This window comes from Typopeltis vanoorti, chromosome 3 (assembly GCF_054136105.1).
Source record: "Typopeltis vanoorti isolate ZY-2024b chromosome 3, IOZ_Tvanoo_1.0, whole genome shotgun sequence".
NCBI classification, from domain to species: domain Eukaryota; kingdom Metazoa; phylum Arthropoda; class Arachnida; order Uropygi; family Thelyphonidae; genus Typopeltis; species Typopeltis vanoorti.
The window spans coordinates 107,267,611-107,286,756 of record NC_143551.1 but is presented as its reverse complement, the minus strand read 5'-3'; the positions used below and the strand labels follow the sequence as shown (position 1 = coordinate 107,286,756).

Here is a 19,146-nt window from a genome sequence, read left to right as displayed (position 1 = left end):
GCTGCCCAGGGATGATGAGTTGAGATGGCAAGCAACAATCATCATAGTTATGATGAAGGTGCTATGGGAGAAAAGAGTACAGTTGGTTAATGTGTGGAATGAATTTCAGGCATGGATGGAGTTATATAAAAGAAACTGATTACATTTACATGGATCTGGTGAAAGTCAATTGGAAAGACCATGAAGGGAGAGTAATAAGTGATGTGAACAAGAGATCAAAGGAAATAAGTGATGATACAAAACAGCAGTGTAAAATTTGATGCAGTCTAAATTTTCCTTTTCTTGCATCGACTTTTACAGAGGTCACATCTTGAAAACACTAAAATAACTTTGTAAATAATGTTGTGAATAATCTTAAAAGCTCGTGTATTTAACCCCAAGGAATTAGCATGCTGGATTGTACTAAACATAAAATGTCTAAAAATGTAAGGTTCAAGGGCAATGCCTTAGAAATCAACAATGTACTGATGTCGGTATTTTGTATATAGTCTAAGTGGAATTTATTGTGCTCAAAGTCAGCCTGATACCACCTTCAAGGTCAATGGTAAAAGGACGGTATACATCTAACGTAGCCGTTTTGTAAATGGGATTAAATGTGCACTTTAGGTGAGAACTACAAGTCTGCGTTAAAGTCAATACAGTTTGTGCGGGAATGTTCGGGGGGGGGGGTCACCCTTCGTCCAGAGTCCGGAGAAATTTGTATATAAGCCATCTAAGAATGAAGAAAGGGATCAACACCAGGAAAAGAAAAGGAGGAAAAGAGGAAGAGAGCATCAGGAGGAGTCGAGCCACTGCATTCATCCAGTCTGAATGAAGTCACGGAAGATAGCCACTGGAGGCAAACTACTGAAGGAGAAGCGGAGAAGGATCAGCATGAATTGCCATTAAGACAATCTGTATAGGCCTTGATCGTCGGACCCTTTGCCCGAGTCATAAACGCCCAGAAATCTTGCTCCAAGCCTTCACAAGTCATTCCAGATGAGACGATGGTACCAATGGAATCTCTGAGAGAAAGCCAAAAACCTAAAACGGAAGAGAAGCCAAGGAATCTGAGAAGGAAACAAAAAACAGTGATACTAGAGTTAAAGAAGCTATGTGAGTTGATTTCATAATAAGAAAGTAGAGAAAGATATTACAAAGCACAACAGCATATTGCAACTAAATAGAGTACGTAATAAATATAAAATAAAGACATTAAATTTTACAGCAGGAGTGGAACAGGTGGGATTGAAGTGCTTGTGAATGGATAGGAGAATAGTGAGAGATGAGAATTAAAGAACAGAAATGAAAGATGGATGGGAAATAGGGGAGGAGTTGGGATAAACAGTGAACATTGGAGGTAGTAGTGAATGTGCATGTGGGAATGATCAGCACAAGAATGGGATAGCTTCGAATGCAAGGGGAGAAGCTGAGCTGTGAGAAAAAAACATGAGGTAAGTGAGAATAAGAATGGTGTGAAGTAGTCATGACTGAGAGATAGCATGGGCAGGACTATTTATACTCAAAATTGAACTACTGTGTTTATCTTATGAATGCCAAAAGTATCAGGAATAAGATATACAATTATTGCATTGAGTGAATTTGTTCACTCAAAAAACTGTTGTAATAAGTGAAATGCAGTTACATGAAAATGATGTTCTGACAAGAAAAGATACAATATTTTACATGAGAATAAGAAGAACAAGAGGGAAAGGAGAGTGCTTACTATATCTATACTTAGTAGAGATAAGGCATTCAACCTGCCTTGTTGCATAGTTGTTCTGATAGGATTTTTAATATACTTCAACTGAGAAAATGAATGCTCAGCTGAGCAATTTGTGACCATTAATGTTAAAAATATACGAAAGGCAATGTCTACATTTGGAAAGGCACACTCAATATTGTCTTCTACAATTATTTTATAAAGTTCAGCATGATTGAATCTTGTTTTTACATTTTTTGTTGCACTGAACTTATGGCACACATATGAGTGAAACTGCTGAAGCTCAGCTGAGAAATTAGTGTTCAAGTCCTCTGGGTAAGCATCAATCACCTTTTGACAACACTGAGAATACCTTTCGATTTCAGTAGATGATAAAGTCACTGAAGTAGCATTATGTGGCACATCACTTAGAAAAGAAAATCTCTCCGATATTTCTTTGTATATCTCTCCTCTTCTTCTCATCTTAGTTTCAAGTTTGTCGACAATTGTGTAAAAGGTTGCGATACGAAATTTATCTCTGGAATTCAGATATACTTCTGGAGCATCTCCGTCATTGGGTACCTTCTTTCTGATACATTTGCAAGTTTGAGCTGCCTTGTAATCAACATCTGGTAGCACTTCCTTTGTAGCTGCTTCATATCTTTCAAATTCATTTTGTGAAGTGCACAATTGGTCAGCTAATGATCCATACAGATCTGCACATGTTTTTAAGCTGACATCCTCATTCTGTAGAACATGGCTTACTCTATGAAAATTTTGCAAAATCTCATCCCAAATATTCAACATAAAAACGAATCCTAGCTCTTGCATCTTATTTGCAATATTATCTGCTTCTCTTCTAGTGTCTCCCTTTTGTGACTGGTCTTCGGCTATACAGTCGAACGCTTCTAAAATTTGAAGGAAAGATTTCAAAATTACTGCTGTTGCCATAGCATGTGACTCCCATCTGGTATCAGAGAGGGATTTTAAGACATGTTCATTTCCAATACAACCTTTAAGAATTGTCCACCGGCTGGTTGAGACTGAAAAAAAGGTATAGAGCAACTGCACTGTAGAGAAGAAATTAACCGCCTCTTGAAAGCAGTCAACAGCACTTTGCCTACTGAATTTAGTGAATGAGCTGCACAGGGCACATACACAGCAAACTTGCTTGTTTCTAAAATTTTTTGCTTAAAAAGGTTAGAAAGGTTAAAAAGCATTCAATAGGCTGTCCATCTTTTAAGTACCTAAGTACGACACTTAACTGGTCGATATGTGATAGATCTGGTGTTGAATCAACTGACAGACTAAAATAACCAGAAGAGTTTACTTCATCAACAATAAGCACATGGACCTTTTGAGTCATCAGTTGAATGAGTTCCTCACAGGTGGCTTTGGACAGATAAGAAGGATTTCCTTCACCACAATTTCCATATTTTGCAATGTGACCTGTTAAAAATGGATCAAACTGACTTATGAGCTCAAGCAGCCCTAAAAAGTTCCCATTTTGCAATGATCCAAATTTTTCTTCTGTTCTTTGAAAAGCCAAACCACGTTCAGCTAACGTACGAATAACAGCTATGACATGCCTCAGGACATGTTCCCAGTAATCACACTCTTCCAGAATTTGTTTTTCCAAATTTTGTCCCAACCCTACATCTTATCTGCGAGTTAAGTATGTTAGAATAGAGTCTCGGTGAGTAGTGCTTTTTTCATGTTGATCAATTACAATAGTATTTCACCAGTCACTGAACCCTTCTCCTGTAACAAAATGTGAGAAATTTTTAGGAGCAAACAGTTTACAAACAAAACAATAAACTGATCCCGTTGATGGTGAATACAATAACCACTCTTTCTCTCTCTCTTGTATTCCTCACCATTGGCTTTTGTCCCAACAAAAAGTTTCTGCAAACAGTATCTTACTGGTTTGCCACTACTGAAATGTCGGTAAGACTTGTCAAATGGTCCATTGTGGTGTTGATAGTCACTGGGTCCACAAGCAGTCCAATTAGCCACGTCATCAGCAGAGAAATCAAGCCACAACCCTGGATCTTTTGCTATATTTACTTCATCTTTTGCAGACTGAATCATTTCACCACCATCACCATGGCCCACTAAACTTTCATTTTCAGCAATTATTTCAACCTCAGATTGTTTTGTAAAGCAACTTGCATCAACATTTGCAGTAGAGATATCAAGAGAATTTACAGACAAAGTGAGATCAGTAGTGAGACATGTGCTAGATGAACCTGTTTGTGACACCTTGATGATTCCAACATAATCATATTTTGATTTTGAAGTGATCAAAGTGGTATCTGTGTCCACTTCTGATGATGGAGATTGGCTCTGATCAGGAATTGGTATATAATGTTGTGGAACTTGTGTGAAGAAATCAGTCAGCTTTGCAGTCTTGGAATCTAATTCCAAAGTCTCCTCTTGTTTCTTTTTTGATAGTTTTCGCTTTTGTGCGCCACTTAACTGAACACGTTTCATCTTGGTTCTTGGGATCTGTATTTAATAGATCCCAAGAAATAAAAAGATTATTTTGTTGAATATTAGGTGGCAATCAACACAGTTACACATATCACATGCAAAATCATACGAACAATTTAATTTTCGGCTTACAGCTGAATCTCGTGCTTTAATTAACTCTTAATTTACCGGAATCTCACTTCTGTGATAGCTAGGCCTTTTACCGGAGGCGCGTTTCTGAGCCTTTTATAAGACATAATTTATTAAAACAAGACCTAAAACAGACAGGAAAATAAAAAAATAAAATGGTTACATTAATTATAAAAAGTTACGTCATTTGACGCAATGGTAGTGCCAGAAAGCATCGTGAGCAATAATACGGTGTAAACGAACCGTCATGCACGTGATTAGAGTTTTATTAGACCTTCTACACGTCATTATTTATTGAAACAAAGTAGGTAACAGTAAGAAAAGATAAAAAACAATGAAAAACTAATTAAAAGTTAATTTAAATTAAATTCGTCATCTAACTAAAGCAGAAATTCTGTGGTGCCCCCCCCCACCCTTTTCCATGATGCCCTAAGCACGTGCTTATTTTGCTTAATGGTTAATCCAGCCCTGCTGGCAAGCCCTATTTCCTTCATTCTGAAGCCTATAAAACATCAAACTCAAAGCCACTGGTGCTATGCTGAACTAGATAGTAATTGAATTTCATCAACCAATATAATACTATCACTGCTTATTAAAAACTTTAAATCACCATAAACTATGTTTAGACTCAAACACAAAAAGATCTCAATATTTCTTCTTTATGAGGATGCAGTTTTAAAAACTGATTTCACAGACCAGAAGCTGGATAAAAAACTGCACTGAATCTGATAATATTTAAGGTTTCAGAGTCAGCTTGCAAATAATCATGTTGTCAAGTGCATCTGGAGGGAGTCAGAGCAGTGGCATGGGATAAAGTTCTTCATGTGTGTGTAGCTCAGTAAAAACTCAATGGATATTACATGCAGAAAAATAACCCTCCCCACAAAGTCTCGATTCTAATCTCAATGATGTTAATCTCCATCTCCAGTCTACAATGACACAGCTCATCTTTTCACATGCTACTTATCTAAATTTTAATTCTTTTGGACACTCTGATTATTAGTAAGTTTTCCAACTTAGAAATCTCATCTTTGTTATCCTGTTTGACTAAAAATCTCTGCCTAATTTTATCAAATTCATCAACTGTGTTCTCTATCTTTCTCTCTCTCCTAAATGCCACAAACCATTCTGAACTTCTTTTTTATTTAAATATTTTCTTTCTTTCTTTTAATGCCAGGTAGCATCATCGCTGAGAGTGTCTACCTGGCATATACAAAGTACCATGTTTGTGTAACTTGTCTTATTATGGACAAATAGGAAGAGCTATAAATAAATGTACCTCTGAACATCAAGACCACATCCATCTTATCAAACCTTACAAATCAGGCTTGCACAAGATGGAATGCTAACCACAGGATCCAATTGCAAAACACTAAGCTGCTTCTATAGATCCATATATAAATATGAACGTTTATATAAAGAAAGTGCTGAAGCCTTACTTCATAGACCTAATCTTAAATCAGAACGAATGTCTCATTCCAAAAGTTTGAGAAGTTGTTATCCTCAATTGTATTAAATAAATTTCTTATATTTTAATTTCAACCCAGTAGTTTTAATCTATGAACATGTGACTGCATACAGAGAGGGATTCCAATTTAAGCATGCATGCTACTGTTTTTTGAATTCCAATTGTTCGATAATTGTACTGATGTCTTATGATACATAAGACGAAATGTGTACATAAAAAAAGTTATTTACTGTGGCATACGTGTTATTTTATAGTTATGGATACTCCACAGATTTCACTATATAAGAAATGAAAATACTGTGCTGTTCTATGAGTCAGGTGACATAACTAATTCAGATTTGAATAACCAAGGATTTGGTCATTTGAAGCTTGGGTAATTGAGAGATTATGGTACATTATAAAAAAATGCTGATGTGTCTCCTACATAGGAGTGAAGTAGCATTTTTTTTTATACGAGTAGATGATGTATTTTAAAGAAGTAAATGAAATTATAAAAAAAAAAAAAAAAAATCACAAGTTTTAGTAACAAAATGTGATTAATGTTTGAATAGATCAAGACCACATGATCACTCTTCTAAATAAGATGCAAAATGGTTAATTTGGTATCAAATTCTTTGATGCAATCACCAGATCCTACACTGCCAGTGTTAGGAAATTATTTCTAAGTAACTGCATAAATTCCATTTCCTTCTCTCCAGGCTCTATGTTAATACAGTCAAATTATTCCATGATCATTATTACTGGCATAAATATAATTCTAATTCTGAATTCTCCTCAATTAATCGTATTAATACTGATACAAGAAAATAAAATGTGACTTGGAATTCATTATTTGTGTTAGGGCATTCTCATGTGGAAACACTTTTCATTTTTTTTTAAATGACAGTTCCTCTTATTATGGGACTATTTATGCTGCTTTCTTATATATACAATTCTTCATAAACAATTTAAGATTTAAAGTTGTGATCATGCTTGCAATACTGCTAAAAAGTATTCAAATATGACAGACTTTATGAAAAAGTTTTTTTTAATAAGTTCCTTTATTTGTATCCGTATTCATTTGTCTATATCCATGTCTGAAAAACTAATTCTCAACATTTAAGAATCATTAAAAACACTTACGTTATTATCGCTTATGCCTAAAAACTACTATAATTTTCAATATTTAACAAATCTTAAAAAAACACTTAACCACCTACCTATTGTGCAATCCACCCCGACAAGCATACTCCCATTCAGCTTCTGTAGGAAGGCGTTTCATTGCCCATTCACAATAGGATATGGCATCATTCCATGAAACATGAAGAACAGGGTGGTCAAACCTGGAAAATTATACAACTATTCCTTTCTATAATAAATAATCCTTTATCTGAACTTTATAAACTTAAGAATCGGTAGCTTTGCATCTGCCAACTTTTGCAGGTCCCAAACATTAATTCAAGTAAATATATAAAAGTTTAAAAACGAAAGTAATTTATTGCTAATGAGAAGAAAGGGAAAAAGCATAAGGATTGTGTGTGTGTGTGTGTGTGTGTGTGTGTGTGTGTGTGTGTGTGTGTGTGTGTGTGTGTGTGTGTGTGCGTGCGTGTGAAGAAAACAATCTGGATTTTTTTTTGAGGAAAGATATCATCAGGAGAGTAATACACTAAGACAGACATGTGAAAGCAGACACTACATGAGTAAGAGATTGAAAAGGAGATATATAATCTTAAACTGATTACCTGTTGGACTCAAATGAGTGTTTGACTATTGGGCTGAATGTCTCTGGCTGAGTTTCCCAGATGACAGGCAGTTTAGTGCAACCATATTTGTTGTGGTTAGGATAGTTTATGAGAGAAATCAGATTCAAGGAACAGTCTCTCACCCACATACATATATTTGCTATATCCAATTCCACACTACAACTACTGAGGTTAGTAGACTGTGCCCTGGATACTACCACCAGATCCATTAGAAAAATGCCACCAAAGTAAACAATTATTAGACTATTCCTTGAATCTGCCTCTGTCCTCAAACTATCCTAACCTCAACAAGTATAGCTGCATTAACCTGCCCCTCATCTGGAAAGCTCATCCACAGACAACGAAGTTTAATGACCAAGAACACCAACACATTTGAACAATTTAAAAACTATAGGCTTCCCTGTGTTTCTCCTTACTCACTCAAAGTGCCTGCATTTGCACATCTCCAGAAGTGTATTCTTCCCCTGACATTCCAATTTAAATTTGGTGAAATATTTGAAAGCAATAATTCAATCTATTTAGTTATCTACTATGTTGTAATTTCCAAAACATGATGCTACATTCAGAAAATAACGATCAAGGAAAAGAAGGGCCGATTGTAATAGTCAATACTATAAACAAAAATAACCTCCTTGAATGGCAGGTAATTTCAAGCAGAGTAATGGAACCAAACATCAAAATGATAAATTGGAATGATATGAAACTGAAATTAATACAAGATTGATAGAAATGTTTTCAGAAAATTTTGAGAAAAGACCAATACTAATAATAATGGTAAGGACCTGTCAGATTTCCGATGAGGATGGACTAGTCATTACTAACATCATTTTCCAATATAAAGATGTTCACAAATTCACACATGGAGAGAAGACAAAAAATAAGAAAAGTCTCACTGTTGATAGCAATATCTTTATACATGTTCAGGAGATTTGAAATAGGAAGTGGCAACTATTTAAAACTTTTGAGCAGGATAAAAAACTAAATATCATATCAAAAAGAAAATATTTACAAGTTTTAAAAAGAATCAAAGCCAAACAGCTTTCAGAAGTGAAGTGAAGAATCAAAACCCACATGTATATACACTACTTAGAAGTCAACGGACACCATAGTGTGAGGAACAAACAGCCATGGCACCCACATAAGACGTAGGACCTCCTTTTGCTGCAATGACTTCAGCAATCCTATGGGGTATACTTTCTGCAAGCAAATGATAACAATCAATAGAAATTTTGGACCATTCTTCCTACAGGCATGTAATGAGGAAATGGGACTGTTGTAGGACAGACATCCTTTGACCTTACCTGATGCTCCAGTTGATCCAACAGATGTTGAGATCAGGGCACTGTGGAGACAAGTCAAGTATGGTGACATTCATGTCCACAAACTTGTGGTTACAGCAGCAGCCTTATAACACAATGCATTGTCTGTTCTACAGGAATGTTCGAGGAAATGCTGATTTGAAAATTTCATCTGTTTTAAGGATGATGGATCTATCTATTATTTCTACTGGATAAGGAGAGACGGAATTTAGCAACTTAGATAAAGCAGTAGAAGAAACTTTTTGCTGGTACAAAAATTAACAAAATTGAACTGCATGAGGTAAGAGTACTTATACTTCTATTGTGTAATTTGTTATTGTGCAAACAAGGTGTTTAGTCTAGTAGACATGATTAAGTACATGTTAAACAAACCAGTAATAGAATGAGTCGGGGAATGGGAGATCTCTAAAGTGTATTTATTTTAAAATGCCTTGGATCCAGTTAATTCTGTAGTTAGTTGTGTAATTTTATTTGAAGTGTATATACATATTGTTTTTGTTTTATTAAATGTGTATATTTTGTGTTTGGTCTTGAGTCAGTGATTTTCCGAATCCTGAAAGAAACAGTTAAACGTCATTGAACCTTTGTGCATATATAAAAACACTCTGAAATAGAAATAATCGTTATAGAGAAAATCTCATAACAATGAGGATTGATAATAATTAATTAATAAATAATCCCTCTTTACAACAATGTGTTTTGAGGGGTGCTAATATGTTCATAACTGAAAGTGTTAGTAGTGAGAATGCCATGAGGATGAGTGCTTGTCTCTGGATACTCGCCACAGTAATACACCGCAGCAAGTTGAAATATGAAAGACTATTCATGGAATCAGCCTCAGCCCTTAGGAACATGCCAAACCTCAACAAATTTGGATGCATGAGACTGCCCCAAATTTGGGAAACATATATCAGAAAAACTTCAGCCCAAAGGCCAAGAACACCTAATATAGCCTGCCAGAGGGCACCATCAGGACTTTAGGAAAACGGTAGCTTTCTCACTTTGCTTCTCATTTGCTGTTATGTAGAACTTGCGTGCACGTTCTACATAATTCTTTATCTTAAGTTCCCATGAAGATGGCAACGTGACGTTACCAAAATATCGGAAAGTATATATTAAAGTTGATTTAATTTATATTTCTAGTGTATGCTGTCAATTCCTTAAGTATTTAGTTATCATGTTTAACCAGCATATAAGCCTTTCTACGAGAATCGCTACCATTCACATTATCAGGTATATAACAACATCCAACTAAGTATTTCATTCTATTCATCTCTATCTCAAACTATACTGGCTCAAAAACCACTGGCACTATTTCCATCTTGCATTTCTGCTTTGTATGGACTTAACTCTTTCTCTATCATCAATAGCACTCCCCCCCTCCCCTTTTTACCCTTTCTATTCTCACAAAACACATCATCACCCTTCCATCTCTATTCGTGTCAGGATGTCGTCCTCATCCAACCATGTCTCACTTATTCCGATAACAATTTTTGGGTGAACAGACTCAATTAATGCAACCATTTCATTTGCCTTGTTTCTTACACTTCTAGCATTTGTATATAAATACAGCAGCTTATTCTTGGATCTATAGTTAGTTCCACTGACACCACTTATTTGATGCGACTTCTCCATGCTTAATTTGAACCATTTCTTTTTCTCCTTATTCATCTTCGAACCTTCTTCAGATCTAAGTATTTTCCCTTGATCCCAGGTCACCCCCCCTTCTCTTTTTGTCTACACATGCATTCACACCTCTTGGAGCATCTACCTTTCTCATGCTGTGTTCCTCTGTCCACCCTGAGCATCCCTGTTTCTCTGTTCATCTCGCACACCCATTCTCTCATTCTCTATACTCATGCCACTCACTTCCTCATTAAAAACACCTCTTCAATCTCTCCTGTTCCTCCACATCGCTTACCACTTGATCAGATTTATTCTCTGCACTCACTTCTCTACCTTCCAGCAACATTCTCTCCAAGCGACTCACAACAAAACCAATCAAATGCAGTCGATCACTCCTATACAGTTCTTCATCTTTCGAACTCATTCCACACATTAACAAACTGCACTCCTTCCTCCTCAGACATTTCTACTAGCATAGCAATCATAATCCTTGCTTTCCACCTCATCTCACCACTGTCATACCTGGTCAACATGCTTACTACCTTTCCTATCACACTATTCTCTTTAATCCATCTCTCTGATATCCAATCTGACATGTTCTTTGTTTGCAGTCAAGTCATTTGTACCTATTATAACTTCTCTTCTTCTTGAGTATTCTGCAATTGAGCAGGTTCTTCTCTTAGTAGCAAAAACTTTTCTTCCACTTTCTTCTGTTCTGAGCCTTATCTTTCAAGATTGTGTGCCTGTCTCCATTCAGCATGGCATCTAGCATTGTTTGCCTTACTCTTCCTCTGGGTCTTTTTCCGTCTATTCTTCCTTCGATGGCATCTCTGATGATTCCATTCCTTCTCAGAATATGTCCAATCCAGTTTCCCTTTCTTCTTTTTATCCTCCTTAACAGACTTCTTTCTTCTTCTTCTACTCTTTTTAAGACCTCTTCATTAGTTATTTTATCTTTCCATTTGATTTTTTTCCATCCTTCTCCAAATCCATATCTCAAAGCTTTCCAAAATCTTAATTTCTTCTTTCTTCCATGTCCAAGTTTCAGCTGCATAGAGGGCAACACTCCACACATAACATTTTATTAGTCTTTTCTTTAGATTTCTTTAGATGGGAAGAGATGAATAAATTCCATCTCTTCCCATCGCTATTCTCGCTTTTATGTCACTTTACATCTTCCATCACTGCTAATAACACTTCCTATTACAACTACCAACTCTTTTTTTGCTTGCTTACTTCTCATATCTAATGCCTCAATCACTCTACTCATTCTACCTCAGTAAAACATACTTCATGCATCTTCTCGTCTAGCACACTTTAATAATTGAATTGTCATGCAACGCCACTCGCAGGTCTTTCGTTACCTCTTTTATACCAACTTTATTTGTTTTCATCATTTTCACTCTTCCATACATCTCATATTCTCTTAACTTCATTCCGCATCCATTTCATCTCTTGCCTCATCTTAACCAACTGATCTTTTGAACCTTGCACATCACACTTTCTCGCATTCGTCCTTTTGAACCCTGAGTCATACACGCTTGTTCAGTCGATACCACTCACCATCTTATATTTAACTGCACTTTGTTTTGTAATTTCCGCCACATTTGCATCACTTTCGTCTTTCTTACCATCAATTGTTAAGTTTCTCAGATCACGCGTTCTCTTTTTTAAAACTTTTTAACATTTTTTTTTGCTGTCCTTTTCTATTTGATGATAACTATTTCTAAACAAAGAAAGTTATCATCAAAGCGGATAACGGGAACGCCACTGTGGTACTCAATCATAATGACTACACAGGTAAGCTTAAGGCTTTACTACCAGATCGAGCTACTTACCTCCCCATTGAATACAATCCCACCAACTCACAAATTAGAAAACTCCATAGTCTCCTTAAGAAGGTCACTTCTTGGCCTGTGGAGATTACTAACAGACTAAAACCATATAACTCTAGACCCCCCCGTATATATGGGCTCCCAAAAATACATAAAGAAAATGAGCGATTACGTCCCATAGTGGACGGCATTGATTTCCCCACTTACAAACTAGCTAAATATTTAGCCCAAAGCGCTCTCACACTATACTGGCAATATACCATCACACATAAAAAACTCAGCCCACTTCAAAGCCAGTATAGAAAACCTCATACTCCAACATAATGACATAATGGTCAGTTTTGACGTCTCCTCCTTATTCACAAATGTCCCCCTCAAAGAAACCTTAGAGCTAATCCACGCTAAATTTCCTCCTGATATCTCAGCCCTATTTCAGTTCACAATGAACTCAGGCTATTTCGTTTGGCAGGAAAAATTCTACAAACAGATAGAGGAGGGAGGACAGCCATGGGTTCACCACTTTCCCCACCCTTGGCCAACTTCAAGAGAAAGCCTTAAACTCTGTCCAACAAAAACCTACTATATGGCTTCGTTATGTTGATGATGTGTTCGCTATTTGGCCACATGGCCCAGATACACTCCTCTCCTTCTTAACACACACTTAAACAACCAACACCCTAGAATCAAGTTCACCCTGGAAAAAGAGGAAAATAATAGCCTCCCCTTCCTAGCCACACTAGTCACCCGCCAACCAGATGGAACCTTGGTTTTCTCAGTTTATAGAAAACCTACCCATATAGGCAGATACATTCACCAACAATATGGAGTTATTAAGAAGCCATTCAACAGGGCAAAACTAATCTGTTCAAATAACCAAGCCCTAACTACTGAATTAAATCACATCCTTAACACTTTCTCAGCCAATGGCTACCCCCCCCCTTCCCCAAAAAAATCCAAAAAATACTAAGACCAGTTATCCACAACCCACCCACCTTTCACAAAAAAGATTACTCTAAATCCATCACCATTCCCTACATCCGAGGCACCTTGGAAAAAAATCAACAAAATCCTAAAAAAACATGACTTGACCTCTTGTTACAGACCATATAGAAAATTGGCATCCCTTAATCCACTCCACTAAAGACCAACCACTTCTCCTAGACCTACCTGGTGTATACCAGGTCCCTTGCAGCTGTAAATTGTCCTACTTTGGCCAAACAGGCAGGACAGCAAATATCAGAATCTCAGAACACAAGGACTACATCCGATTTCACCAGTACAGCCACTCTGGGCTTGCAGACCATGCTCTGGATACTCACCACAGAATAAGGTGGAAGAAAGCCACAGTAATACACCGCAGTAAGTTGAAATATGAAAGACTATTCATGGAATCAGCCTCAGCCCTTAGGAACATGCCAAACCTCAACAAATTTGGATGCATGAGACTGCCCCAAATTTGGGAAACATATCAGAAGAACTTCAGCCCAAAGGCAAAGAATACCTAATATAGCCCATCAGGGGGCACCATCAGGACTTTAGGAAAACGGTAGCTTCCTCGCTTTGTTTCTCATTTGCTGTTATGTAGAACTTGCGTGCACGCGTCTTTATCTTAAGTTCCCATGAAGATAGCAATGTGACGTTGCCGAAATATCGGAAAGTATATATTAAAGTTGATTTAATTTATATTTCTAGTGTATGCTGTCAATTCCTTAAGTATTTAGTTATCACGAATGGTAGTGATTGTGACATGTATAATCAAATTAGCCAAGCAAATAAGAAAAAAGGGTGATTATTATGGGTGACTTTTAATTATGACAATATAGACTGGAATGATGAGATAGTAACTGGAAGTAAAGCAAATGAGATTCTTGAGTTTTTGAGGGAGGACAACTACCTCAGACAATATGTAACAGAAGGCACACAAAGATTGGATTTGATCATCTCAGAGGATGTAATTATAAATGAGGTTTCAATCATCCTCCAGTTGGTGAGCGTGACCATGAAGTGATTACTGAGGTGGTTGCCAGTAGTGTGAGGATCTCTGTGAGAAAAGGGTATATGTAGAACTACAAGGCTGGTGATTATGAAGAGCTCAGGAGACAGCTTGGAATGAGGAGTTAGTTGGAAGAGAGAGAGAGAGCAATGCAACTTGCAAGATATTCAAGAACTATCTAGTAGAAGCAATGGGATGTAGAATTTATGCTTGGTGGGAATATATCGATGGAGGAAATAAGAGATCTTGGGGTGATAGTGGATAAAGATCTGAAATTTAGGGGACACATTGCCAAAATTGTGAAGACAACACAAAGAATTCTGGGAATGAAGCAGAGGACACTGACTTGTAGAAGGAGATTCTTGTTCCATTGTATAAGGCTTTGATTAAGCCACACATGGCCTTCTGTGCACAGATTTGGTCACCTGGTTTTCAGGTGTTGGAAAGGGTCCAGAGGCAACTGACAAAGGTAGTGTCTAACCTCTGGAATGTCGAATGAGGAAAGATTGAGAAGATGCAATTTGCAGAGTCTGGTGGACAGGAGGAAGAGGGGAGATATGATAGAGACCTACAAGTTAGTAAGGGGTTGTTATAGTATCAATGTTGGAGAGGTTCTACAGAAAATAGTGGGAGATCAGTGGAGAAAACCATATGTCGTCCCTGGAAACTGTATAAAGAGGGTGTGAGGAGCAGATTTTTTTCAAGCAGAGTTGTGAATGATTGGAATGCCTTGCCTGAGAGTGTGGTGTCTGCAGAGAATTTGAGTGTGTTTATATACTTCCCGAAGTATTTTCAGGACTATAGCAACTTGTATATAAAAGCTGATGACTCCACATCACTTGCCTTAGTACCCTATAATGCAAAGCACATATCCTTACAGGCATGTATAATACTATGTATTATGAGAAGGGTCACTACCCAGACCGGTTTCAACCTTTGAGATCTCATAAGCGGGAGCCAGACTCAGAGGTGATACTAAGGTTTAAGTAATGAAGTAATAAAAGATAGTTTTTTGGTTTGCAAAAAAAAGTCAAAATTATGCATTACTTAGAACACGATGAAAAAAATGTTGCAGTATGTAAAACGTTTTCTTTGTCCTCTTCAACAATATTGACATTGCAGAAGAATAAAGATGTTTACATATTGACACTGGAAAACAACATAACCAAAAAAAAAAAAATTATTTAGAAAGTGAGCTTACAAAACATCAGTGAAGCATTGCTTCAATCCTTCACTATACAAAGAAGTGCTGCATTCTCAATAGACTGATCTTAAAGGCTCAAGAAAAAAAAATTAGCTAAACAATTTGGATGTGGCGATTCTGTAATAACAGTTGACAGATGAATTTAAAAACCAACATAACGATGTTGGTTTTTAGAAAGTAACTGAAATCATGATTAGTAATCAGTATTGTTTTTAATTACAGAGCAATAAACCATTTAGTATTAAGTGTATTTGTCCATAATTTTACAATTATGGACAAAGAAATTGTGTTTAATATTAAGTAACAAGTATATTCATACAAATATGCTAGGCATGCAATTATTACTTTTTCTCTCTTTTAATCTATTTTTTCGAGTTGAGCATAAAAAAATACACACTCACACACACAGGCAGCCCTCAGTATACGCCGATTCACAATAACGGCAGTTGCCTGCGCGTGCTTTCTTACTGCAGTGTGGTTGACTGAGAAACGATATTAGCAGGCACTCTAGTGGAATGTTTACCGAGCTACTGTGACGTATATGTATCAAACCCAGTTTTAATGTTGAATCTATCTATCTAATTGTTCTATTTAATTTTTTTTACATACATATGTATTTAAGGTGTTAAGAAGGTGCAGAAATCAATCACACTTGAAAAGAAGATGGAGGTGATTCGAAAAATGGAAGATGGGCAGACATGTGCTAATGTCTGTAGAAGTATGAACTTACCTCCATCGACTGTTACTACAATTATGAAAAATGCAGATAGAATAAAACAGCCTGCACAACAATCTATGGCAGCACTAAATGTAAAACATGTACGTTAGAGCAGGGGTAAACTTCATGAAAAAATGGAAAAATTATCATCATTATGGGTGGATGACTTGAATCAGAAAAACATTCCTCTGATGCCGGCTGTTATAACTGAGAAAGCAAAAAGATTTTTGAGGATCTTAAAAAGACAGATGGAGGCAAAGAAACATTTTCAGGAAGCAAAGATTGGTTCATGAGATTTAAGTTTCGAAGTAAGTGCCACAGTGTCAAATTATGTGGTGAGGCGGCAAGTGCAGATGTTGTGGCAGCGGCTGCTTTTCCTAAAGAATTTCAAGACTGTGTTGAACAAGGAAGTTATCCTCCTGATCTCATTTTTAATGTTGATGAGACTGGGCTCTACTCGAAAAAATTACCATCGCGCACCTTCATTTCCTGTGAAGAACGTTCCGCTCTAGGTTTTAAAGCTGCAAAAGATAGTCTTAGGCTTTTGTTGGGTGCAAATGTCTCCGGAACTTTGAAGCTTAAACCAATGTTGGTGTATCATTCACAGACACCAAGCACCTTCAAGGGTCTAAAAGAACATGCTGTCAGTCTATTGGAAATGGAACAAGAAAGCTTGGGGTTACACAAAACATTTTTATAGATTGGTACACAAATTATTTTTGTCCTACCGTGCTTCTCTTCTGTAAAGAAAATGAGAAGGCATTGCTTCTCTTGGATAATGCCCCTGGACATCCTCAAAACCTTGCTGAAGTAAGAACACCATTGGATGTCAAGGTGGTTTACATGCCCCTCAAACACAACATCACTTTTGCAACCGATGGATCAGGGGATTATATCAATCTTCAAAGCCTATTATTACCTCCATATAACATTTATGGAAATGGTAAGAGTCTTGGACACTTCAGGAAAAACTATTAAGACTATTGGCAGTCATTCGATATTTTGAAGGGCATTAACAACATCGAGGCAGCTTGGAACGACGTATCAGTAAAGTGTTTAAAAGGAGCATGCCAAAAACTTCTTCCCGCATTTATGCACGACTTTGAGGAATTAGAGCAAGAGGAGAATGTTATTGAAGATGTTACCAAGTTTGCGCGAGAGGTGGGATTGATAACAATTATAAGTCTAAGAGAGCCACGATAAACCGCTTTCCAATGACGACTTAAAAGAATTAGCCAAACAATTAAGTCAACATCCAAAGGAGGAGAAAGAAAACGAAGAAGGTCCTCTGAGAGATATGAAAACGGCCGATTTACAACGTATCCTTGCAAGCATAGAGACATTGACTGATGATCTCTGCGAAATGGACCACGATTGGGAACGGAGTGCGAACGTAAAAAGGAGTGTAATCTCATCTATTCGACCTTACACTGAACTCCTTAAAGAAAGAAAAAGAAAATCTAGGCAGTTAACACTAAATACTTTTTTAAAAAAATGCAGGTGATCCGAAACCAGGAACTTCAACATAGAAATATGTAATATCTTTTCCAAGTTTCATTATTTTTTGTATATAATTTTTTGTTTTTGTCATTAATAATTTTATTTTAACAAATATATATGTATTATCAAAGCTTTAATTATAATAATGTTATACATACTTCATGTGCCTATTTTTTGACTGCATGGAACATAACTTCATACCTCCAATTAAAATTGGGTTCGTTTTATGCCGATTCAGTTTACGCCTGTTTTTTCAAGAACGGAACTGCGGCGTAAACCGAGGGCTGCCTGTATATAGATAGATAGGAGGTATATTTAACTCATCACTGATGCAGGGAGTAATGGTTATAATGAGTAAATTTGTCAATACCACGGTGCTCATTATAACCAAGCTTGATTGTATATCTTTTTTTTTATATTAGTCCTCCCATTCCATTATTACCACCAATTAAACATGGCTATGCATGCAAAAATATAACCATCATTCTAGGTTCATAGCTCAGAAGCCGAAAGTGCAATAATGGCTTCATGTTGCAATTAAGTAGAATAGCCTCCATTTTAACTACATTAGATTTTGCTTTTATTCAGCTACTTTAAAAACATGAGGTAAAAGAAAGAGGAAAGAGTTATGGTTTTGATTTAGTTCTAGAACACTTCTAGACTTTTTTTTCAGCTAATTTTAGAATTAGTTGATTATATACATCTTATTACTTATCTGTGTTATATATATATATATAAAAAATTTGTTTGAATGACTATATACTGAGAATGAAAAAGTTTAATGTTAAGATGCTACTAGTTTTGTTGAATAAATCAACTTCTTCAGGTATCACAGGCAAAGAATTATATAAAATAACAGACATGATAAAATTATATCAACAGATCTAGTATAAAATACAATAGTACATTTTAAAACAGGAATGCGTGCCGGAGCTCCAATTGAGGTTGACTAAGTGCGTGAGCTGTCACGAGTGCGCCGATACTGAACAGTGCCAATGTGTGCATCAGAAAGATTGTAGCTAAGGCTGTTGTTAATATGGGATGAATCAAGCAATAATTCTTTAGATTCGATAATCTTTCTTTCGAGTTCATCATAACACACATGGATATTAGAAGTTTGTGGCCAGTCTATGAGGCATTGGCGGCCTTCATCCGAGTTGATAGAGAAGAGAACATGGCTAGAGAGAGAGAGCACTGGCCCTGGTCCTATTGTAGGAGATGTCTCTTTGGTGTTCTTCCATACATAATAGGATGGATTTTAGCTGTCTGGCCATAATATGGTTTGCCACATTCACACAAAATCTTGTAGACTCCTGGATACTGAATAGGAAGATGTTTCACTTTAGGTCTACTATGGAGCGGAGTTTTGGAAAACGTAGTGAAGCAAGTTCTAATGTTGAATTTCTTGCCAGTTTTGGGGAGAGAGAGCTGATGTATG

The 19,146-nt window shown here is 36.6% G+C and overlaps 1 protein-coding gene across 1 annotated transcript in view; it reads right to left on the bottom strand.

Moving 5' to 3' along the window:
* LOC150108453 (formylglycine-generating enzyme) overlaps positions 1–19,146 on the bottom strand; it is a 108,834-nt gene that overhangs the window by 47,618 nt on the left and 42,070 nt on the right. Inside the window, exon 4 of the mRNA XM_090390791.1 lies at positions 6,971–7,093. Coding sequence (XP_090246917.1) covers positions 6,971–7,093 — 123 coding nt within the window. The remainder of the gene's footprint in view (positions 1–6,970; positions 7,094–19,146) is intronic.